This window comes from Anabrus simplex, chromosome 1 (genome assembly GCF_040414725.1).
Source record: "Anabrus simplex isolate iqAnaSimp1 chromosome 1, ASM4041472v1, whole genome shotgun sequence".
In the NCBI taxonomy this organism is placed as follows: Eukaryota; Metazoa; Arthropoda; class Insecta; order Orthoptera; family Tettigoniidae; genus Anabrus; species Anabrus simplex.
The window spans coordinates 1,360,980,436-1,360,999,787 of record NC_090265.1 but is presented as its reverse complement, the minus strand read 5'-3'; the positions used below and the strand labels follow the sequence as shown (position 1 = coordinate 1,360,999,787).

Below are 19,352 nucleotides of genomic sequence, written 5' to 3'. Positions count from 1 at the left end.
CTTTGAATGTGCCATTTAAGAATGGCATTTTCCTTTTTCTATGAAAATGAAAATGTAAATTAACAGACTGCAACTTTGGGAATTTTCATTTCAAATTCCTGAGTACCATAGGAAGACAGCTGTAAGCTCTTTCTGACTTGTAAAAGGTGTGAGTTATTATGGATTATGATTGTACACAGAGAAACATGGTACTTACCTTGTTGCCAAAATCAGATGATTTGAGAAGAGAAAGCATTGACGAAGGGCCTCTTTTTCGCTCTTGAAATTTGTTAAGCGACTTCTTGATGTTCGGGGCTTGTCTGATGGGATCTGTATCAGGCTTCCTGGAAAACATAACCATAATTTTAGTGCTGTCATTGATTAGAGAAATATTTCAGTTAACATGGTCCTTCATTATTCTTGAAAGTCAAGAATCATTTAGGATTAGGAACCTACTTCTTTTGATATCTTCAGTAATATGAATCTTAATTATATGTTGAAAGAAAATCCCTACCGTACCTCATGAAAAATTTAATAGTACCGGTATTGAATTGATGCATTTATAATATTTTAATACAGCACTGGTCAATAAAAGTTCGCCAAAGTATAGCTACTTTTGATTTCCTTTTTACAAATCAAGCGAAGCAAGCACCTGTAGGAGTGTGTGATCGGCAGATTGCCTAAAGGTCAGGGGCACATGGGTTAGACCTGCGCGATGCGCATACGCAACGCGCGCTCTCCAATCTTCTTTCACGCTGTTCTAAAATTGACTTACGAACGACTACTATTGTTATTGCCGTTCGGGAGTGGCTTGCCCTCTGATATCCACGGATCATAGATTCAATACTTTACTGGATACCATTACATTTTCTGAATTCGAATACCGGTATATCAATCGTAAACGTAAGTCCACTACGCCTGGTCCGGACTATATTACATATTGTATGGTAGACAGTCTCCCCTTCCGAGCGAAACTAATTCTGATTAAACAATATCATTTAATTTTAACTCAAACCAAAATGCCTGAAGAACGGAACAACTCTGAGCTCATCGCAATCCCCAAATCGAACGAAGATCCTCATAACCCGCAACATTATCGAGGCATTATAAGTATGTATTCAGAAAATTTTCCAACGCATTCTCTTAAAAGGCCTAATCAGGACTTTGGAATATTATAAATTCATAACAAAACATCCGTTTGCTTTTATACCAGGCCGTAGTACGCAAGATGCCATTATCTTTACAACTGATTTACTACTGGCTCGTGGTAGGGGGCATCGTACAATTGCAGTATTCTTGGATGTACAAGGAACATACTATAACGTCGATAGGTTATACATATTCTACTAACAAAACTACAATACCTAAAACTCCCAAACAATTTCATGGCAATTATTGGTCAATTATTGCCGGCCCCGTGGTGTAGGGATAGCGTGCCTGCCTCTTACTCGGAGGCCCCGGGTTCGATTCCCGGCCAGGTCAGGGATTTTCACCTTGAGCTGAGGGCTGGTTCGAGGTCCACTCAGCCTACGTGATTAGAATTTGAGGAGCTATCTGACGGTGAGATAGCGGCCCCGGTCTCGGAAGCCAAGAGTAACGGCGAGAGGAATCGTCGTGCTGACCACACGATACCTCGTAATCTGCAGGCCTTCGGGCTGAGCAGCGGTCGCTTGGCAGGCCAAGGCCCTTAAAGGGCTGTAGTCCCATGGGGTTTGGTTTGGTTTTATTGGTCAATTATTACTTAATAGGCGTTTACATGTCAAACATCTTCCCATAAAAGTCAATAACAAATGTACATGAAGGGGCATCCCACAGGGTGACATATTTATCGGCATGCTTTTTTGCCCTCTATACTAGTGATCTCGAGCAGTTTCTTATACCACACGTCAGTTTCATACAATATGTCTATGATACCCTCATCTACTCTAGTTAGGAAACAATGGAACAATGCAGGATCTCCCTAGCAATAACCCTTACAAAAGCATACGGATAACTTTTCCAACAGGGTTTAGAATTAAACAATACAAAAAGCTTGCGATAATATGTACTGCCCATAGGAAATACAACAAAACATTCCATATCCGTGCAATCACACTGTAAGTACCTCGGTATCACTATTCATCATAAATCAAATTGGAAGTTATATTTTGAGACGATAAAAAACCAAATGGAAAACTCATACAAATAATACGATCCCTTACGAGGCGTAATTGGGGTTCTGATCCCGCTACACTACTAACAATATATAAAAATACCACCCGTTCCACACTTGACTATTGCAGCACATTTTTTATATTGCGGCTAATACGGGTATTACGCAATTAGATACATTTTAATATCGAACCCTAAGAGTTATAATAGCAGCACTTCAATCTACACTCACCAATGCTCTTTTAATCGAAACTTCAGAACCACCTCTTATTCTCCGACGAGAAATTTTAGCCACCAAATATCTACTGGTACTAAGAAAGATGTCGCTTCACAATCTTACCTAAACTTCAACTCTTAAATTATTACAGAAACCGGAAATTACTTAAATGGCCAAACGATCTAACCCTTTTCACTGCCTACCGGTGGTTACTTAATACTAGAAGCAACATACTACGCAACACCGTTTTACCCGCATACTCGCATCCATATCAAGTATTTCAACCCCCCTCATTACTCAAACATATCAGCGTGCCAATATAACCCATTTTTAGCAAGGATGATATCAGTAAGCAAGTTTCAGTATTAAAACAATATTCCATTAAATACTTCTTAAATGTATTTGCGGACGGTGTTACAAATGACTACGGGAAGCATCAATTTTCACTGCTGAAGCACTTGGTGACGAACGAGCATGGGCGAGATTTGAGCATTTCGGTCGGGTGGGGGTGGGGGTGGGGGACAAGTGATTACCGAGGTGTCTATGGCTCCTCCCTTTTGAGAACAATTTGCGACCACAAAATTATTGCTAATATTCTGTCTTTCCTTAAATATTCTATGTAAAGCGCTTTAATTTGACAAGAGCATTGTAAAGAACATTCATGCAGAATTCAAATGTGTTTGTTACTTGGCCCGTTTTTATGCGTAAAAATAAAAATCAAGCAGGCAACATGGACGAAGACCAAACCTTTTCTTTATATCACACAATCTGATCACATCGTACTCTTACACTAAATGAAGTCTTCTCTTTCGATTTAGACTAAATTAATTAATTAGTTTTGAAATGGCAACATCAATACTACTTTTGATAGCCAAAAAGCCTCTCCTCGGCGATCGCGCTCCTGCAGTACGTTTTTAAATGCCGACAAGCATGGAAAATACGTCTCACAGGTTGCTGAATTAGCGACATTTCAATTAGAATGATGGAGGAAGGTAAAATTGAACAATATTAGACATTATTTTTGTCAAGATTATTTAGGAAGCCTGTACAATTGTGAAACGATCATTTTGTTTCGTTGAGCTAAATTAAACAGAGTAACGAAAAACGTACTTGTAAAATATGTACTGTACACACTAATACACTAATAGACACTAAAGAGACTGCCAGACTGACGAAGGAGCGCGGCAAATGGGTGAACCATACCTCGGTGGTAAAAAAATATACCCTTGCTACCCTTCCTCACAGTGCATGCAGTCTCCACTAGGTCTACTTGCTGTGGGGCTATACAAAGAGGTTAGCCGGGACGAACGATATTTTGTGCGTATTTCCGCCAATAATTTTGGCAATAATTAAAGGAAAGAATTAGCCGATGAGACAATAGGGCTTGTACAAATTGCTTTTTCAACAATTCCTAGTTTCAGTCGGCTAAAATGGAACAGGAAATGTTTGCGGGGGGGGGGGGGGGGAATTCCCCCGTCACCCCCTCCCCCACTAATCGCCGCTACTGGCTCCAGTTACCTGTTTTGGCCTACAAGTAATGGTTGAAACATTCAGCTGTATAGGCTGTGGAATAAGGGTTGACACAGTAATTTGTTACTGTGCGTTTGTATTTGTGTACTTCCGTATCAACATGATTGTTTGAGGAGATACTGCTTTTATCATAGCCTATTTTCTTGCGTTTATAAAAGCATGACGTTTTGGTATGGATGCGATAAATATTAGCTGCATAGCATTCAGTATTATTCTGCTTCATAACTGTTCATAGGAGAGTAGAGCACGTTAAACCTCTAAAAAGTAAATGCCCATTATTCTGTACTTCATTGCTTATGGCGACCTTTAAAGTAATTACATTTCTGGAACACGGTGATAACAAAGCATGCTATTTCACGCATTTCATATAAACGCCGTGTAGAACATAGGTATGTAATTATGTATATCCGTATATGAAAGAGTATATACATGTATTGTACGGAGTACCGTAGTTATGAAAGTGTAATGTACACCCCTCCTGGTTTGCGATATCTGGGTAGCACGAACGTCGTAGTCTCCAGACGTTGTTCCTTATGCATGGAGTTCTAAATTCAAGTTTACCGAACTTTAGTTACCTATCCTCATATCATACCACGATACACGATCTGGCTCCTCTCTCATTATATCAGCCTCTACGGTATTTGATATCAGTCACTCCAGCGTTTACAAACGCTCCTTTGCAGTCACTGCTGTTAGGATGTGGAATACAGCATCCTTCCCAGCCGACATTGGAGATTTCTCGTAGGAAATTTAAGGTGGATTGCCCAAAATCACTTGCCGAGTGCTTCCAGATGACTTGTTTGACAAGTGAAGTGTGTACGAGTGTGTGAATTAGCACATTTTTTCTAAAATTAGACATTTATTTGCTAGTTAGACCTATAGTTTTATACTGCAATTTCTTCTTTTCTTATTACTATTTTTGTAATTGTTGTTATCTTCATTTATATTGTCATGTTGTACATTATACAGTATTATTACTATCTCTATGTTTGCTATCAATACTACTAGATTAGGCTTATTGAATTCATTACACCGAGCTCGATAGCTGCAGTCGCTTAAGTGCGGCCAGTATCCAGTATTCGGGAGATAGTAGGTTCGAATCCCACTGTCGGCAGCCCTGAAAATGGTTTTCCGTGGTTTCCCATTTTCACACCTTAATTAAGGTCACGGCCGCTTCCTTCCCTGTCCCATCATCGCCATAAGACCTATCTGTGTCGGTGCGACGTAAAGCGACTAGCAAATGAATTCATTACGTGATTTGTAGCAATTTTTCCTATTTCTATTACATAACTTAATTGTATTTTAATATTGTGGTCGTCTAAGAGAGGGCCTTGAGTGATAACTTTGCCACGAATAAAGACATTATCTATCTATCTATCTATCTATCTATCTATCTATCTATCTATCTATCTATCTATCTATCTATCTTTAATATTGTTGATTGCTAATGACAACGGGAAATACGTTAACTTACCTCCATAGGGAACAAATTTATTGACATAGATGGTTTAGTAACAGCCGAACAACAAGCAAACGAAAAAAAAAAAAAAAAATCAAAATTGACGTATTCATTAATATTAAACAAAACCAAACAAACCCTGTGGCACTGCAGCCCTGAAGGACATTGACCTACCAAGCGCCATTGTAATAAAATAAAATAAAATAAAATAAAATAAAATAAAATGTTTAAGTAATATATTTACGTCGCACCGACACAGATAGGTCTTATGGCGACGATGAGATAGGAAAGGCCTAGGAGTTGGAAGGAAGCGGCCGTGGCCTTAATTAAGGTACAGCCCCAGCATTTGCCTGGCGTGAAAATGGCAAACCACGGAAAACCATCTTCAGGGCTGCCGACAGTGGGATTCGAACCCACTATCTCCCGGATTCAAGCTCACAGCCGCGCGCCCCTAACCGCACTGCCAACTCGCCCGATAAAATAAAATGTATTTCTACAGTATTACTTAGAATGTGAGAGTGGGAAATTTATGAATTAAGCGGACTTTATAGCCTTGGACTTCATTAAAAGCTCTCGCTATAGTTCGGGCACGAACTCGTCCTCATCTAGAGTCCGTCTGAAAAGGAAAGCTGTTTTCCATGGTAGTTATTTGTATGAAGTAAATCTATTTTGGCCTGGCGCAAGTGATACGTAACGCAGTGAAATTTTCCGCGGAGTGCAACTCACTGAGTGAGAGAGAGAGCGTGCTGACATCTCTGTCCACCACGATATAACCGCAATAATAATAATAATAATAATAATAATAATAATAATAATAATAATAATAATAATAATAAGAAGAAGAAGAAGAAGAAGAAGAAGAAGAAGAAGAAGAACAGTCCCTTGGTTGGATAATTCTGAGTAAAATTTCTCGAGGACAAAGGTAATGTTTAGATTTTCCCGCATTGTATAAAAGTGGCAGACACAGACAGGGTCTTCGTTTTGAAAGTTAGGCATTTGCCTTGCTGCACAAGTCTGCAAGCCTCTGTGAATTTATTAAATGCCGCCACAATCCTCTATTTGTAACCAGTTATGTGGTCTCCTTTAGTTCTATACCTCGTACCTTTAAATCATTAGAAACTGAGTCTAACCATCGTCGTCTTGGTCACCCTCTACTTCTCTTTCCATCCATGGCTGAGTCCATTAAATATTCTCCTAAGTAACCTATCCTCTCCATTCGTCTGACATGACCCCACCACCGAATCTAAATGCCTGTACATGATAGCTATGGCAATAATAATAATAATAATAATAATAATAATAATAATAATAATAATAATAATAATAATAATAATAATAATAATCCCACGCACTTATCAGCGCTCTGTGATAGGGTTAAGATGCTGAATCGTTCCAAGTTCCGTGGTTTGAATGGCAGCGCTAACTCCGAATTTCCTAACTGGTTCTTTCTAGTGTTTTCTTTTCCACGCTAAATTCAGGAAAATATCAAGTTCCGTGTTATTTAACCTAATCCCCTTCTGAAGTAATTTCAATTGCTAATATTGCTTCCATTTTCAGTCCTTGTAAGAGCTCTTTCTTTTACTATGTTTTGTCCGGCTCCATGGCTAAATGTTTAGAGTGCTGGCCTTTGTCACAGGGGTCCCGGGTTCGATTCTGGGCAGGGTCGGGAATTCTAACCATCATTGGTTAATTTCACTGGCACGGGGGCTGGGTGTATGTGTTGTCTTCGTCGTCATCCCCATCATGACGTGCAGGTCACCTACGGGAGTCAAATCAAAAGACCAGCACCTGGCGAGCCGAACATGTCCTCGGACACTTCCGGCACTAAAAGCCATACGCCATTTCATTTTTTGTGGACAATGATGTGGGAAATATCGCATTCTAGACTGCTCAGTTAGGACAAAGTCATTGTCACATTATACCTAAAATTAATATTTCAATATCGTATGTGCAATGTAATACACATTATGTTCAATCATGTTATTAAAAGATACTTCAATAAACACACCCTTATTAAATGATATGGTACACTGAATCAATCAATCAATCAATCAATCAATCAATCAATCAATCAATCAATCAATCAATCAATCAATCAATCAATCAATCAATCAATCAATCAATCAATCAATCAATCAATCAATCAATCAATCAATCAATCAATCAATCAATCAATCAATCAATCAATCAATCAATCAATCAATCAATCAATCAATCAATCAATCAATCAATCAATCAATCAATCAATCAATCACCACTGATCTGCATTTAAGGTAGTGGTCCAGGTGGCACAGTCCCTGGTCTTTTCTCCAATAATTGCAACAAAAAAAAAAAAAATGGAAATATATTGAACTTCTCCCATGGTAAATTATTCCAATCCCTAACTCCTCTCCCCATAAACGAATATTTGCTCCAATTTTGCTTTGTATTCCAACTTTATCTTCATACTTCTTTCCTACTTTTAAAACACCACTCAAGCTTATTCATCTACGTATATCATTCCACGCGAACTCACCACTGACAGCTCGAAACATACTACATAGTCGAGCACCTCGTCTCCTTACTCCCAGGTCTTCCCAGCCCAAAGTTTGTACATTTTCTTAACACTACACCTTTGTCGGAAAACACCCAGAACAAATCGTGCTGATTTCCTTCGAATTATTTCCAGTTCTCGTATCAACTAGTCCTGGTGAGGATCCCATACACTGGGGTCTTACCAGAGACTTATACGCCCTCTCCTTTGCATCCTTACTACAACCCCTATATTACTCTCATAACCGTGTGGAGAAATCTGTAACCTTTCTTGACAACCTCCTTAATATGATTTCCGCAATATACCTTGCCCTGTACTATTTCTTAGTATCTAGTTAAACAATCAGCAGTGACAACGTCAATATTACGGGAATTACCTCCAGAAGACCAGAGACGAATACTAGTCCACATATGATGCTCGCCATGCCAGTTATTTCTCCTCTACCAGACGTAAAGTTTGTGGGAGAGCTTTAATATACTTTAACTTGCCTTGTGGGTGGGGGCAGTAGAATAACACCCACGATATCTTCTGCCTGTCGTAAGAGACGACTAAAAGGGGCTCCAGGGACTCTTAACTTGGGATCGTGGGTTGGTGACCACGGGGTCTTTAGCTGAGCCCTGGCATTGCTTGTGCCATGCTCCTCACTTTCATCTGTCCTACCCGACCTCAGTTGTCCAACTCTTGTTCATTTCAGACCCCGACGGTATTAGGGCACATGGCCTAGGGAGTCTTTCATTTTCAGGCCCGTAGTGGACTTTGTCTTTATTTGGCCGATACCTTCATTTTTCTAATTGCCGGAGCCCTCTACTCCTCCACCTCTGATTAGGGTTATCGGAGGATGATTGCCCAGTTGTACGTCCTCTTAAAACAATATTCAGCACCACCACCAGCACTGTGACAACAATGGTGCAGCATCACATTCTCTATGCGGTCCGTCCTTAATGTTATAAGTGGTGGCTGCAATAATATCCTAATTTGAAGGGGGTATGTGAAGTAGCTCCTTTGGGAAGAGCTTTCGGATTACTGGCCATCCGCATGGTTGTTTGCAAGACTACTTTTTATTTTTTTTTCTCTCTCGACCGCGCGTCGAAATTTCTTTTTTATTTTGTTATCTTCTCAATTTTCTACCTTGAAAGCCTTGCAGGTGGCCATGGACCGGGGGTGACAGTGGCTCTTGAGCGGCAGTGGTCTAGCGCCGGGGATGTCTTGGTATGACCGCGACCGGGTAACCAGTGCCGAAAGGAGATATGGGATTGCCTGGTGGGTTTAGGGAGGTTTCTCATAACTTCTCCTTTACGGAGGGGTGGAAGTAGCTGGCAGAAGACTAGCCTTTGCACCTCAAGTTATTCTGTACTCTTGTACTAGGCTATGTTCCTGCGTTAGTACTCGCTTGTCGGTCATTTGTCCAAACAGGTAGGTCACCACGGGCTGTGAGGCGGGGTGGAGCCTCACGGCACCCCCCTCACCCAAAGACACTAACACAGCTCTATTCTCTTTATCTCACCCAGAAAAAGGCAAACCTAGTCGAGCTGGGCTGAGCGATGACCGTCCGACCAGGCCTCCAGTGATTTCCATGTCTTCGGATAATTGATGAAGCACGAGGATGAACGTCATGACGTGGCTTCAGAAACTGGAAGCAGATTTCTGTCTTAATCAACATCGATGTCTTGATGTAGAGGAACAAGAGCTTGGATAAGAATAGTGAGTATGTTGAATAGCAATGTGTACTACTATGTATTCTTTTATCTGCCTGTAAAATAAAGTTTCTCCGTACAAGATCTTGTTTCCTTATTTTTTAAAGGTACATTTTACTTATAATACATGGTGCCTGTCATCGTTGAAGGGTCTGCCATAGCCTTGCAAAGGCTGCACAACTCTTAGTAATAAGCCATACAAAATACACCCTGGGGTGTACAAAATTCCCTGTACTTGCGGCAAGGTATACATTGGCCAAACATTCCGGTTCAATTGGTACTCGTATCAAGGAACACCAACGTAATATCCGTCTCAACCAGCCAGACAAATTAGCAATAGCTGAGCACGCCCTGTTTATGTCGCGTTCCAAGGTGTTCGACTACTACTAACATGTTTTCATTCCTTCCTTGAAGGGGGAGGTGAGCTTCTTAGACGGTGATGCTGTCTCTCAGACCAGAAGATGCTTGGAAAAAGTGAGGGGGTAGGCGTTCGTTGCCTATATTAGGAACTGTCTCGGAGTTCACCTTAGTGCAGGAGAATGGAAAACCACGGAAAACAATTTTCAAGACAGCCGAAGGTGGGGACCAGCCCCTCTCCGTCTCCCGAATTCAGAGGCGTACAGCCGTAGCCATCCCTCCTCGTTCGGTTGGCCGGTCAGGGTGCAGAGTTGTTGGACCACTTGTAGGCCCAGACTCACCCTGCATCCGCCGACCCGATGTTCGAACTCTTACCCACACGAAACACTACAGGTCTGGGATTATAGGGGAAGCTGTGGAAATACGTATTTCAACAGGAACACTCTTTGTCACTTCAGTAATACGTGGTTGCCAGCCATTAAGGATTTATATAGGTGTCCTTTCACTATTATTATTTCTTTCCGTTTTTTTCCAAATTCGTATTCTCCTCATCATGAGATGGTTCGCACTGCGCATAGGGAGCCATCTAGTGGCGAACGAGAGTACCACTTACCATAGACAACGGTAATGCATTCTTAAGTTCAAGTCATCAAACTTTAAATCAGTTTCAGAGGTCTTACTCGTGAACAAACGAGATTATCTTTTGAAGATGCAGAGCAATGTTCTCCGTGAACAACAACAACAACAACAACAACAACAAAAAAGCCCAAAAGCTTATTATCGTATCTACATACAAACTATTATTATCTATGTAATGTCATCATTCATTGTGCAAAATTTGCAGCACCAGTATACTGTATTTCAAGGAAAGTGTTTGGTGGTTATTTACACTAATGCCTGTATTTCATGTACATCATCCTTTAATTGGTCAGTTTCATTTGTAAATGGTCTGAAGGATTGCAGTTTATCAAGTCTACTATCAAGACTACTGGCAAAAATGAGTGCAATTGGACTCGACAAAAGAGTGACTGAACGGGTTGCTATATTTCTCGAAAATAGATCTCAGAGAATTAGAGTAGGCGAAGCTTTATCTTACCCTGTAATAATTAAGAGGGGAATTCCTCAGGGCAGTATTATTGGATCTTTATGTTTTCTTATATATATAAATGATATGAGTAAAGAAGTGGAATTAGAGGTAAGGCTTTTTGCAGATGATGTTATTCTGTATAGAGTAATAAATAAATTACAAGACTGTGAGGAACTGAAAAATGACCTCGATAATGTTGTGAGATGAACAGCAGGCAATGGTAGGTAAATAAACGGTGTTCAAAGTCAGGTTGTGAGTTTCACAAATAAGAAAAGTCCTCTAAGTTTTAATTACTGCGTTGATGGTGTTAAAGTTCCTTTTGGGGATCATTGTAAGTATCTAGGTGTTAATATAAGGAAAGATCTTCATTGGGGTAATCACATAAATGGGATTGTAAATAAAGGGTACAGATCTCTGCACATGGTTATGAGGGTGGTTAGGGGTTGTAGTAAGGATGTAAAGGAGAGGGCATATAAGTCTCTGTTAAGACCCCAACTAGAGCATGGTTCTAGTGATGGGACCCTCACCAGGATTGCCTGATTCAAAAACTGGAACAAATCCAAAGTAAAGCAGCTCGATTTGTTCTGTGTGATTTCCGACAAAAGAATAGCGTTACAAAAATGTTGCCAAGTTTGAGCTGGGAAGAACTGGGAGAGAGAGAGAAGACGAGCTGCTCGACTAAGTGGTATGTGACGAGCTGTCAGCGGAGAGATGGCGTGGAATGACATTAGTAGACGAATACTTTTGAGTGCGTCTTTAAAAGTAGGAAAGATCACAATATGAAGATAAAGTTGGAATTAAAGAGGAAAATTGGGGCAAATATTCATTTATAGGTAGTGGAGTTAGGGATTGGAATAACTTACCAAGGGAGATGTTCAATAAATTTCCGATTTCTTTGAAATCATTTAAGAAAAGGCTAGGAAAACAACAGATAGGGAATCTACCACCTGGGCGACAGCCCTAAACGCAGATCAGTATTGACTGATTGAAGTTTCTATTGACTCAAGGTGAAATATAACTGGGCAACCATCCTAAGCAAAATTTGAAAAGTTCCATCAATTGTTAGAATGAATGTATTGTCCAAAGAAATACAAGCACTATAAAGGGCTTGAAAATGAAAGACTCCCCAGGCCTCGGAAACCTAACACCGTCAGAACAGAAAAAGAACAACAATTGACCAATGGAGGTCGGATAAGAAATATGAAAGCGAGTAGCCTGACACTAATAACTGAAAGCAATGTCAGGCTCAAAAATGCTACAAAAATGAAAGCCTCTGGGACCCCTTTTAGTCTCCTTTTACGACAGGCTAGAGATACCGCGAGTGTATTCTACCGGCCCCACCCACAGCGGGAAAGTAACATTATTATTGCTATTATTATTCTTGTCCTATTACTAAATTCATTAGTCAGCCCGTACCGTAGTTAGGTCTAGTTTTACTGTTGAATATCTTGCCTTACGCCAACGCTGTGTGGTGGGACGTCATCAGTATTACGTGTTTCTGTGGTGGATGGTAGTGTGATGTGCTTAGTGTGCACGAAAATAATAATAATAATAATAATAATAATAATAATAATAATAATAATAATAATAATAATAATAATAATAATAATAATAATAATAATAATAATAATAATAATAATAATTGTACCGGGCGGTACACCTCCACGCCGCTAATTTAAAATGTGCGCCAGTTGAAACTCCTCTGCTGGAGGAAGTCTGAACTTTATCTACGCTATTAATTCTCTACTTTCTCAGAAGATGTCACCACGTGGAAAACTTTGAGTTTTTGAACTGTGTCATTTTTGATGTGTTTTTGTTTAGCTTGAAGTAAGAAGTGTGAACTTTCTCTTCTAGAGGACACTACTGAAGATCAACAATAGAGCAACCTAGTGCGGAGTCAAAGAACTATTTTGTTGGAGAAATTTGTATTTCAAATGTTTGTTCTTTGCTAAATTTCTTTCTGTTATTGTTTAAGTTGGCTGTATACCCCTCTCTTTCCCCTTGTTTTGCATGTGACCAATCCCGAATTTCTGTTATTAATTTTCTGACCAATCATGGGTATCTTCTCCCAAATTGAATATGTTTCTGTACCCTAGCCAATAAAAACGTTGTGGGAGGGTGTTTTCATTCCCCTAACGCCTAGAACCTTCCGCGAGAGGATATAAACTGCTGATTTTTGGGTCTCCGAGTCACTTCTGTTCCATCTTTCAGTGTATTAAGTACATAGCAGGAGGCGGGAAGCGCCTCTTTCCTCGGCAGCGGTCAACAACAAGGTAATGGCCGATTAATAAATTCTTTCTTTGCTAGCTCAGCAGTTTAACTTTCGGGGCGGGTTCTAAGCGTTCCACTATGTAACCTTTTCCTAAAATGTAACTTCTCTTTTCTTCTATTCTCTTGTAAAGCTACATACTGGGATAGAGAGTGCTAACCCTCTCGAGCTCCCACTCACATTGTCTTGAGGTGAACTTATTTTCTCAACCAATTCTTCCGTAATGTAATGTAAATTGTTATTTTCTTAAGTCACCTCTGTAGTATGGGATTAGCCCTTGCACTAACGGCCTAAGGCCAAGTAGGTCTTAAACAAAGTGTATTAGGAGTGCAAGTTCGCCTCCTCTCAAATTGTTATTTTAGAGGTCACTTAATTAACACTCTTTTCGTTTAATAGACCTCAGTAAATGGGGTATTTGACCCCTGTGTTTATTGTCCATTGAGGACAGTTTGAAGGTGGAGTTTGGAGTGGCCTATGATAGGCTTGTATTTTAGGGGGAAGTTGCCCTTTCTTGAAAATTGTGTTTCTGCCTCAAGGAGGGTTTTGGGTGTAATTGGAAGCAAATGTTTCTGGCATGTTTGGGGGTTTTCGGCCCCTTTGTTGTATGGTGTACATTGTAAGGTTGGGCTCATTGCTCAAGGATTATGTTTCTGACTTTTAAAGCCCCAAATGGGGGACCTATGTAAATGTATTTTTCAATCGTGTTTCGGCTACTAAGTACCTGTTCTATTTGTTGTTACCTAATTTTGAAAAGAAAATATAACCTTGTTGAATTTTAAAATTAATATTACTTTAGTAGCTTGAGACCTATTCACCACCCAGCACCTTCTTTCTTGCATAACTACCACAAAAACACGGTAACAATAATAATAATAATAATAATAATAATAATAATAATAATAATAATAATAATAATAATAATAATAATAATAATAATAATAATAATAATACCAACGGTTTCCCGGCTATTTAAACTGCGAGCCTTCTCTACGGCCATCTATGCCAACGGATTTGAACGTGTAAACTTCCAAAGAATTTCGTCTTCGACAGTTAGATGGCTCTAACATCGATTTGCTAACTCACTCTCACGCACCTAGAAGTTAGGAAATTTCATTTTTGTTATTGGTAACCTTTTTCTGAAGACTGTTTCTTAAAATGTACCGAAGTTGTCAACACTTCAGCTGGTTCCTCCTCTAATGTAATCTAAATATCAGATGCTTGTAAATATGTTCTCTAGCCAATCAAAACCGGGGTTGTGTACAGGAATCCAGCCTGTCAGCAAAGTGTGGTTCAATTTAATCGGGAAGCTTCCCCTTATAGAACTACGTAAGCAGGGCACTTTAGGGCCGTCTTGTCTGAATTGCTCCAGTGCCTGGGAGTGTGACGTTACGAAGATGTAGGAGGAAGGGGCGCGGCCTGCTTGAAGAATATCCAGCGATACAAGGTAATGGCAGAATTTTCTTAAAATGTGATAGCGCCTGCGGGTAGTTTGAGGGGAAGGTTTTAGCCGTTTTCTTTTAATACAATTTTGTAAACTTGTGGTTTAAATGTAGGATTTTCGGCGAAGTCTGAGGACTCTGTTTCTATTCCCTACCGGAAAATATGTAATGTAAGGAAAAGAAGAGTGGTGACCATCTGCCGTCTCCCATTCAACCTTGCAATTGGGCGACTAAAGTTTTCAAACTCTAAATTTTGTTAATCTCGTCTTGGCTTTGAAGGTTCCTCCTTTAGTCACCCTGTTGTAGTATGGGATTAACCTCTGTATCTTTGGGCCGTAAGCCCACTTAGGTTTTTATTATTTCTATAAGGAGTGTTGGAGTTTAGCCTCCTTGCCTTTTGTTAATGGCCGGTTATGTGCAACCTTTTCTCTTTTACTCTTAAGGCCATGTAGTATGGGTAATTACGCCACTATTTATCCTGTATTATCGATAAGGCAACTGTTCCTCGTTGCAGCTCAAAGCACTTAAAAAGGCTTGTCATTCACTAAACCAACCATCGCGAAGGGGTAACCCAAGTCTGGTGGTAGCCCACGTCTTGGACTCAGCGTACGCCACTGAATGTGCTATTAATTTCCTTTCATTGGCGTTCCTTCCTTCTCGTAGCAAATGGATAATACGAAAGTATAGAATAACGGTTTATTATCAGTGGGCATAGGTTCCTTTCTTGTGTTTCTGATTTTGCTCTTACATTAAAGAAACTGTCGCACAGGCATTTTCCCAGTGATCTCCATGAAACACCGAATATTTTCTAAGCTGTCAGCTTCAGCTACGACTCATCAGAATATTAGCATGCGCCCATCTGAGAGAATCATACAGTGAGACTGAAAGTGGTCGTAAGTTAAAAGTTCTGAAAAGCAAGAAACTCGTGAAAGACATAGCTTACAGTCAGTAATGTTGGAAGTTAGCTCTTTTATATGTCTATATCACACGAAGAAAATACGATTTGAAGGTCATGATTTCATTTGGCCAAGGAAGAGCATAATGCATATTATTTGCAGATCTGTGACAAATTGTGGATTTTGTTTAGTTTTTAGTGTAGTAATTTTAATGTTATCATCAATCTAATGTTCAAGATCGATGGAAATTTGTCATTTGTTCCTTAATTGAATTCTTACTGTTAAAAAATTTGGCACTTTGCACCTTTCTACTGATAGGTATCCAATTATGTCCGCTATTGACGGGAAACGAAGAAAGAAGCGTAATATGACGTTCCAAAAGAAGAAGTTGTTACTGAATTTGGTGGCAGAGAGCATTGACACAACAGAGAATAAGAAAAAAGTTATAACCAACACATTGTATCTTTCACTAAACAAAATAACGCAGTATTCCTTAGTTTTTCAGTAAAAAATCATACCCAATCGTGTACCATAGAAGATATATGCTATAATCGAGAATTCATCTTAGGCCTACCTATGTGTTGGGAATTCCAGATTATGTTCGATCATGGATAAGACTACAGCGTCAAAGCTTTAGATAACCTAAAGCATATTTTAAAATCAGTGTCATCGTAGTCCTCAAAGTATGTACCGCGATCATTTATCCTCCTAGGATGTTTTAATGCATAATCTTGGCCTTATTCCTCGTCGCTGTGATTTTCTCTGTCAGTTAAATATTCCAGTCGTCTATGAAATGCCATTTTGAAAGGCTATTATCTTATATCTCCTACTTAGCCGGCCAACGTTTCTCCGGTAAAACTTTAAACCGAGACAATACCAATACCCGTTATTCGAGATAGATAATGTTGCTGATGAATACAAATTTAACTGTTATCTCTGTTTTCTTAGCTTTAAACCAAATTAAAAACTTTTACTCGCCTTGGTGAATACGGGCTTCATTGTCAGACTGCAATGAACTTACCCTGTCAAGTGCTTACCTTGTCTCACGAAGACTTGGTTCACGTCCAGCAAGATATCACAGCCTTCCACGATCATGCGCTCGACTGCCAAATTCTTGCGCAAGTTTTCTGTTTCACTGACCTAAATAAGAAAAATATCGCATGTTAAGTAACAGTTAAATTTCTCAAAAATCCTATTCTTTCTGGTCACTGAAGGGAAAATATGGGAAGAGGAGTTTATATTGTCATACCTTGAAAATATTCGATGTTTCGATTGCCAGTATCGTGAAAATGAACGATAAACATCGATATTATTTTAATCTTAGTAGAACAGACATTTCGTGAATTATTTATCAATGGCACCATAGTGTATGGCAATTAATTAATGGTGTAGGGCCTCCGGAGAAGCCTGGTGCAGGTCTTTCTAACCGACACCTGAAGGCGACCTGCGCGTCTAAGGATGGGACCCAAACCTACTATAAATTATAATTTTGAAGACGGTACACAAACTCATTCCGCGAGCCAGAGGAATTAACTTACCTGGATATTAAAATCTCCGACCCGGCCGGGACTCGAATCTGTGACACTCTAACAATTTAGACATGGAATCAAACTTTTTAAAACTTTTCTTTTTTGCAATTTGCTTTACGTCGCATCGGCACAGGTCTTATGGCGACGATAAGACTCAAACGCACGTAGTGTACGATAATGTAAAGAAAAATGACTTCATCGTTGTGAATGTTGCACATATGGAAATGGAATTAAATATTTGAACCTGTCTGTTTATTTCTCTTTAAATGGAGATGGTTTCCTGTTGATTGTGCAAAAACTTCTTCATAAAATTTAAAATAGGCTATAAGCGTTTATCCTAAGTAATTCATACAGAAATGGAATACATTTACCGATAGATTAGGGTATGATTCACAATGAGACGGTATGAAGAGAATTTTGAAATGTTTCGAGAAGTAATCGAAAAAAAAAAAAAAAAGAAAGAGATTGAGTTTTGCTTGATGAATCTATTCTAGTCAATGTTCACTTGGCTGAAAGGGAAGCGTAGTGGCCTTCAGCTCAGAGGGTCCCGGGTTCGACTCCCGGTCGGGCCGAGGATTTTAACCTCGTGTGGTTAATTACCCTGGATGGCGGACTGGGTGTTTATGTTCGTATTAATATATTTCTGCCGGGACGAGTGGCTCAGACGGTTGAGGTGCTGGCCTTCTGACTCCAACTTGCCAGGTTCGACCCTGGCTCAGTCCGCTACTTGGCGGTAAATTACATCCTCTGCCATTGTCATTGCTGACAATGTGACCAGCACCATCGTCGCGCGTAGGCAAGTGCGCGAGATTTCTGGCGACACGAATGATATACTTCCGTGAATTATTGACCTTATTATAGAAGTGAACAATTGCACGGTCAATATCGTTCATATCGTTTATTTCAAATGTGTTTAAATTTTTATTTATATGCCAGGAGAACCTACTGTAATCTAACTTTATGTACTCCAAAGGAAAATATGGTTCTTGAAAACGAACCCAGGAAAGATTAAAAATGATCCGTTTATGATCATAATAAGTACATTATGAACAGTAAAATCAATTGTTCTCAACTCCCTTTTGACCCCGCTGCCCTTAAGTTGATTTACATCCCCCCCCCCGCCAATAAAAGAAGGCGTGTTTCCTTATGTTTAAAGGAGATTCCAAATACCAATGTTCACGTCTGTTACCTTCAATTCTGAGATATAAGTATCCCCTTAAAAAGAATTCACTTTTTTCACTTCCTTTCACACTTCTCCCCACCCTTAAGTGAATTTTCCTTTAAAAATTCTTGTCTCTTTAATAGTAAAATATCTTCTAAATACCAATTATCACGACTCTAACCTTCAGTTTTTAGATATGTGTCCACATGAAAGGAATTCAACTCTTTTTCACCCCCGCTCCCCAAAATGGTTTCAACCAAAAACGCTTTTTTCTTTGTTTTTAAAGGAGATCCAAATATCAATTTTTACGTCTGCAACAACTTAAGCTTTTATTAGATGTAAGTACCCTCATACAATTAGTTCAATAAATTTTTAAATTTTTCACCCCCCCCCCCTTCATTGGATTTTCCGAGAACACGTGTTTGTTTAATTTTAAAGCAGATTCCAGATACCAATTTTCACGTCTGCAAAATCTTTCCTTTTTAAGATAATAGTATCCTCATACAAATAATTCAACTAATTTTTCAATTTCCCTCCTCCCTTTAGGTGGATTTCCGAAAATAATACATATTCCTTCATTTTTAAAGGAAATTCCAAACACCCAATTTCACGTCTGTAACATCTTCAGCTTTTGAGATATCAGTATCCTAATTAAAAGAATTCAACCCCATTTTTAGTCACTTTTACCCCTCCACCCAAGTGGTTTTTCATTAAAAAAAGTTTCTTTATTTTCAATAGAGATAAAAAATTCAATTTTTCACTTCGGTAACATGTTTTGAGATATACTGTTGAAATGCTCATTTTAAAATGTCACCCCCTTTTTAGTTCCCCTTAAGTGGAGTTTCCAAAAACAAATCACCTATGTTTCTTTACTTTTACAGGAGATTCGAAATACCAATTTTTACGTCTGTAACATTTTACGTTTCTGAGATATACTGTAGATATAGTCTTTCTAAAAATTCACCCCAATTTTGTCACTCCTGTTTAACCCCCATTAATTGGATTTTCCAAAACCAAAAATATAAGTGTTTCTTTATTTTTAAAGGAGAT

General features: G+C 39.2%; 1 protein-coding gene across 1 annotated transcript in view; it reads right to left on the bottom strand.

The window, feature by feature from the left end:
• The window catches only part of LOC136859048 (ras-specific guanine nucleotide-releasing factor 2), a 1,472,247-nt gene that overhangs the window by 623,132 nt on the left and 829,763 nt on the right, over positions 1 to 19,352 (bottom strand). The window contains exons 9-10 of the mRNA XM_068225766.1: positions 16,649 to 16,751; positions 197 to 323 (exon numbers count right to left, since the gene is read on the bottom strand). Coding sequence (XP_068081867.1) covers positions 197 to 323; positions 16,649 to 16,751 — 230 coding nt within the window. The remainder of the gene's footprint in view (positions 1 to 196; positions 324 to 16,648; positions 16,752 to 19,352) is intronic.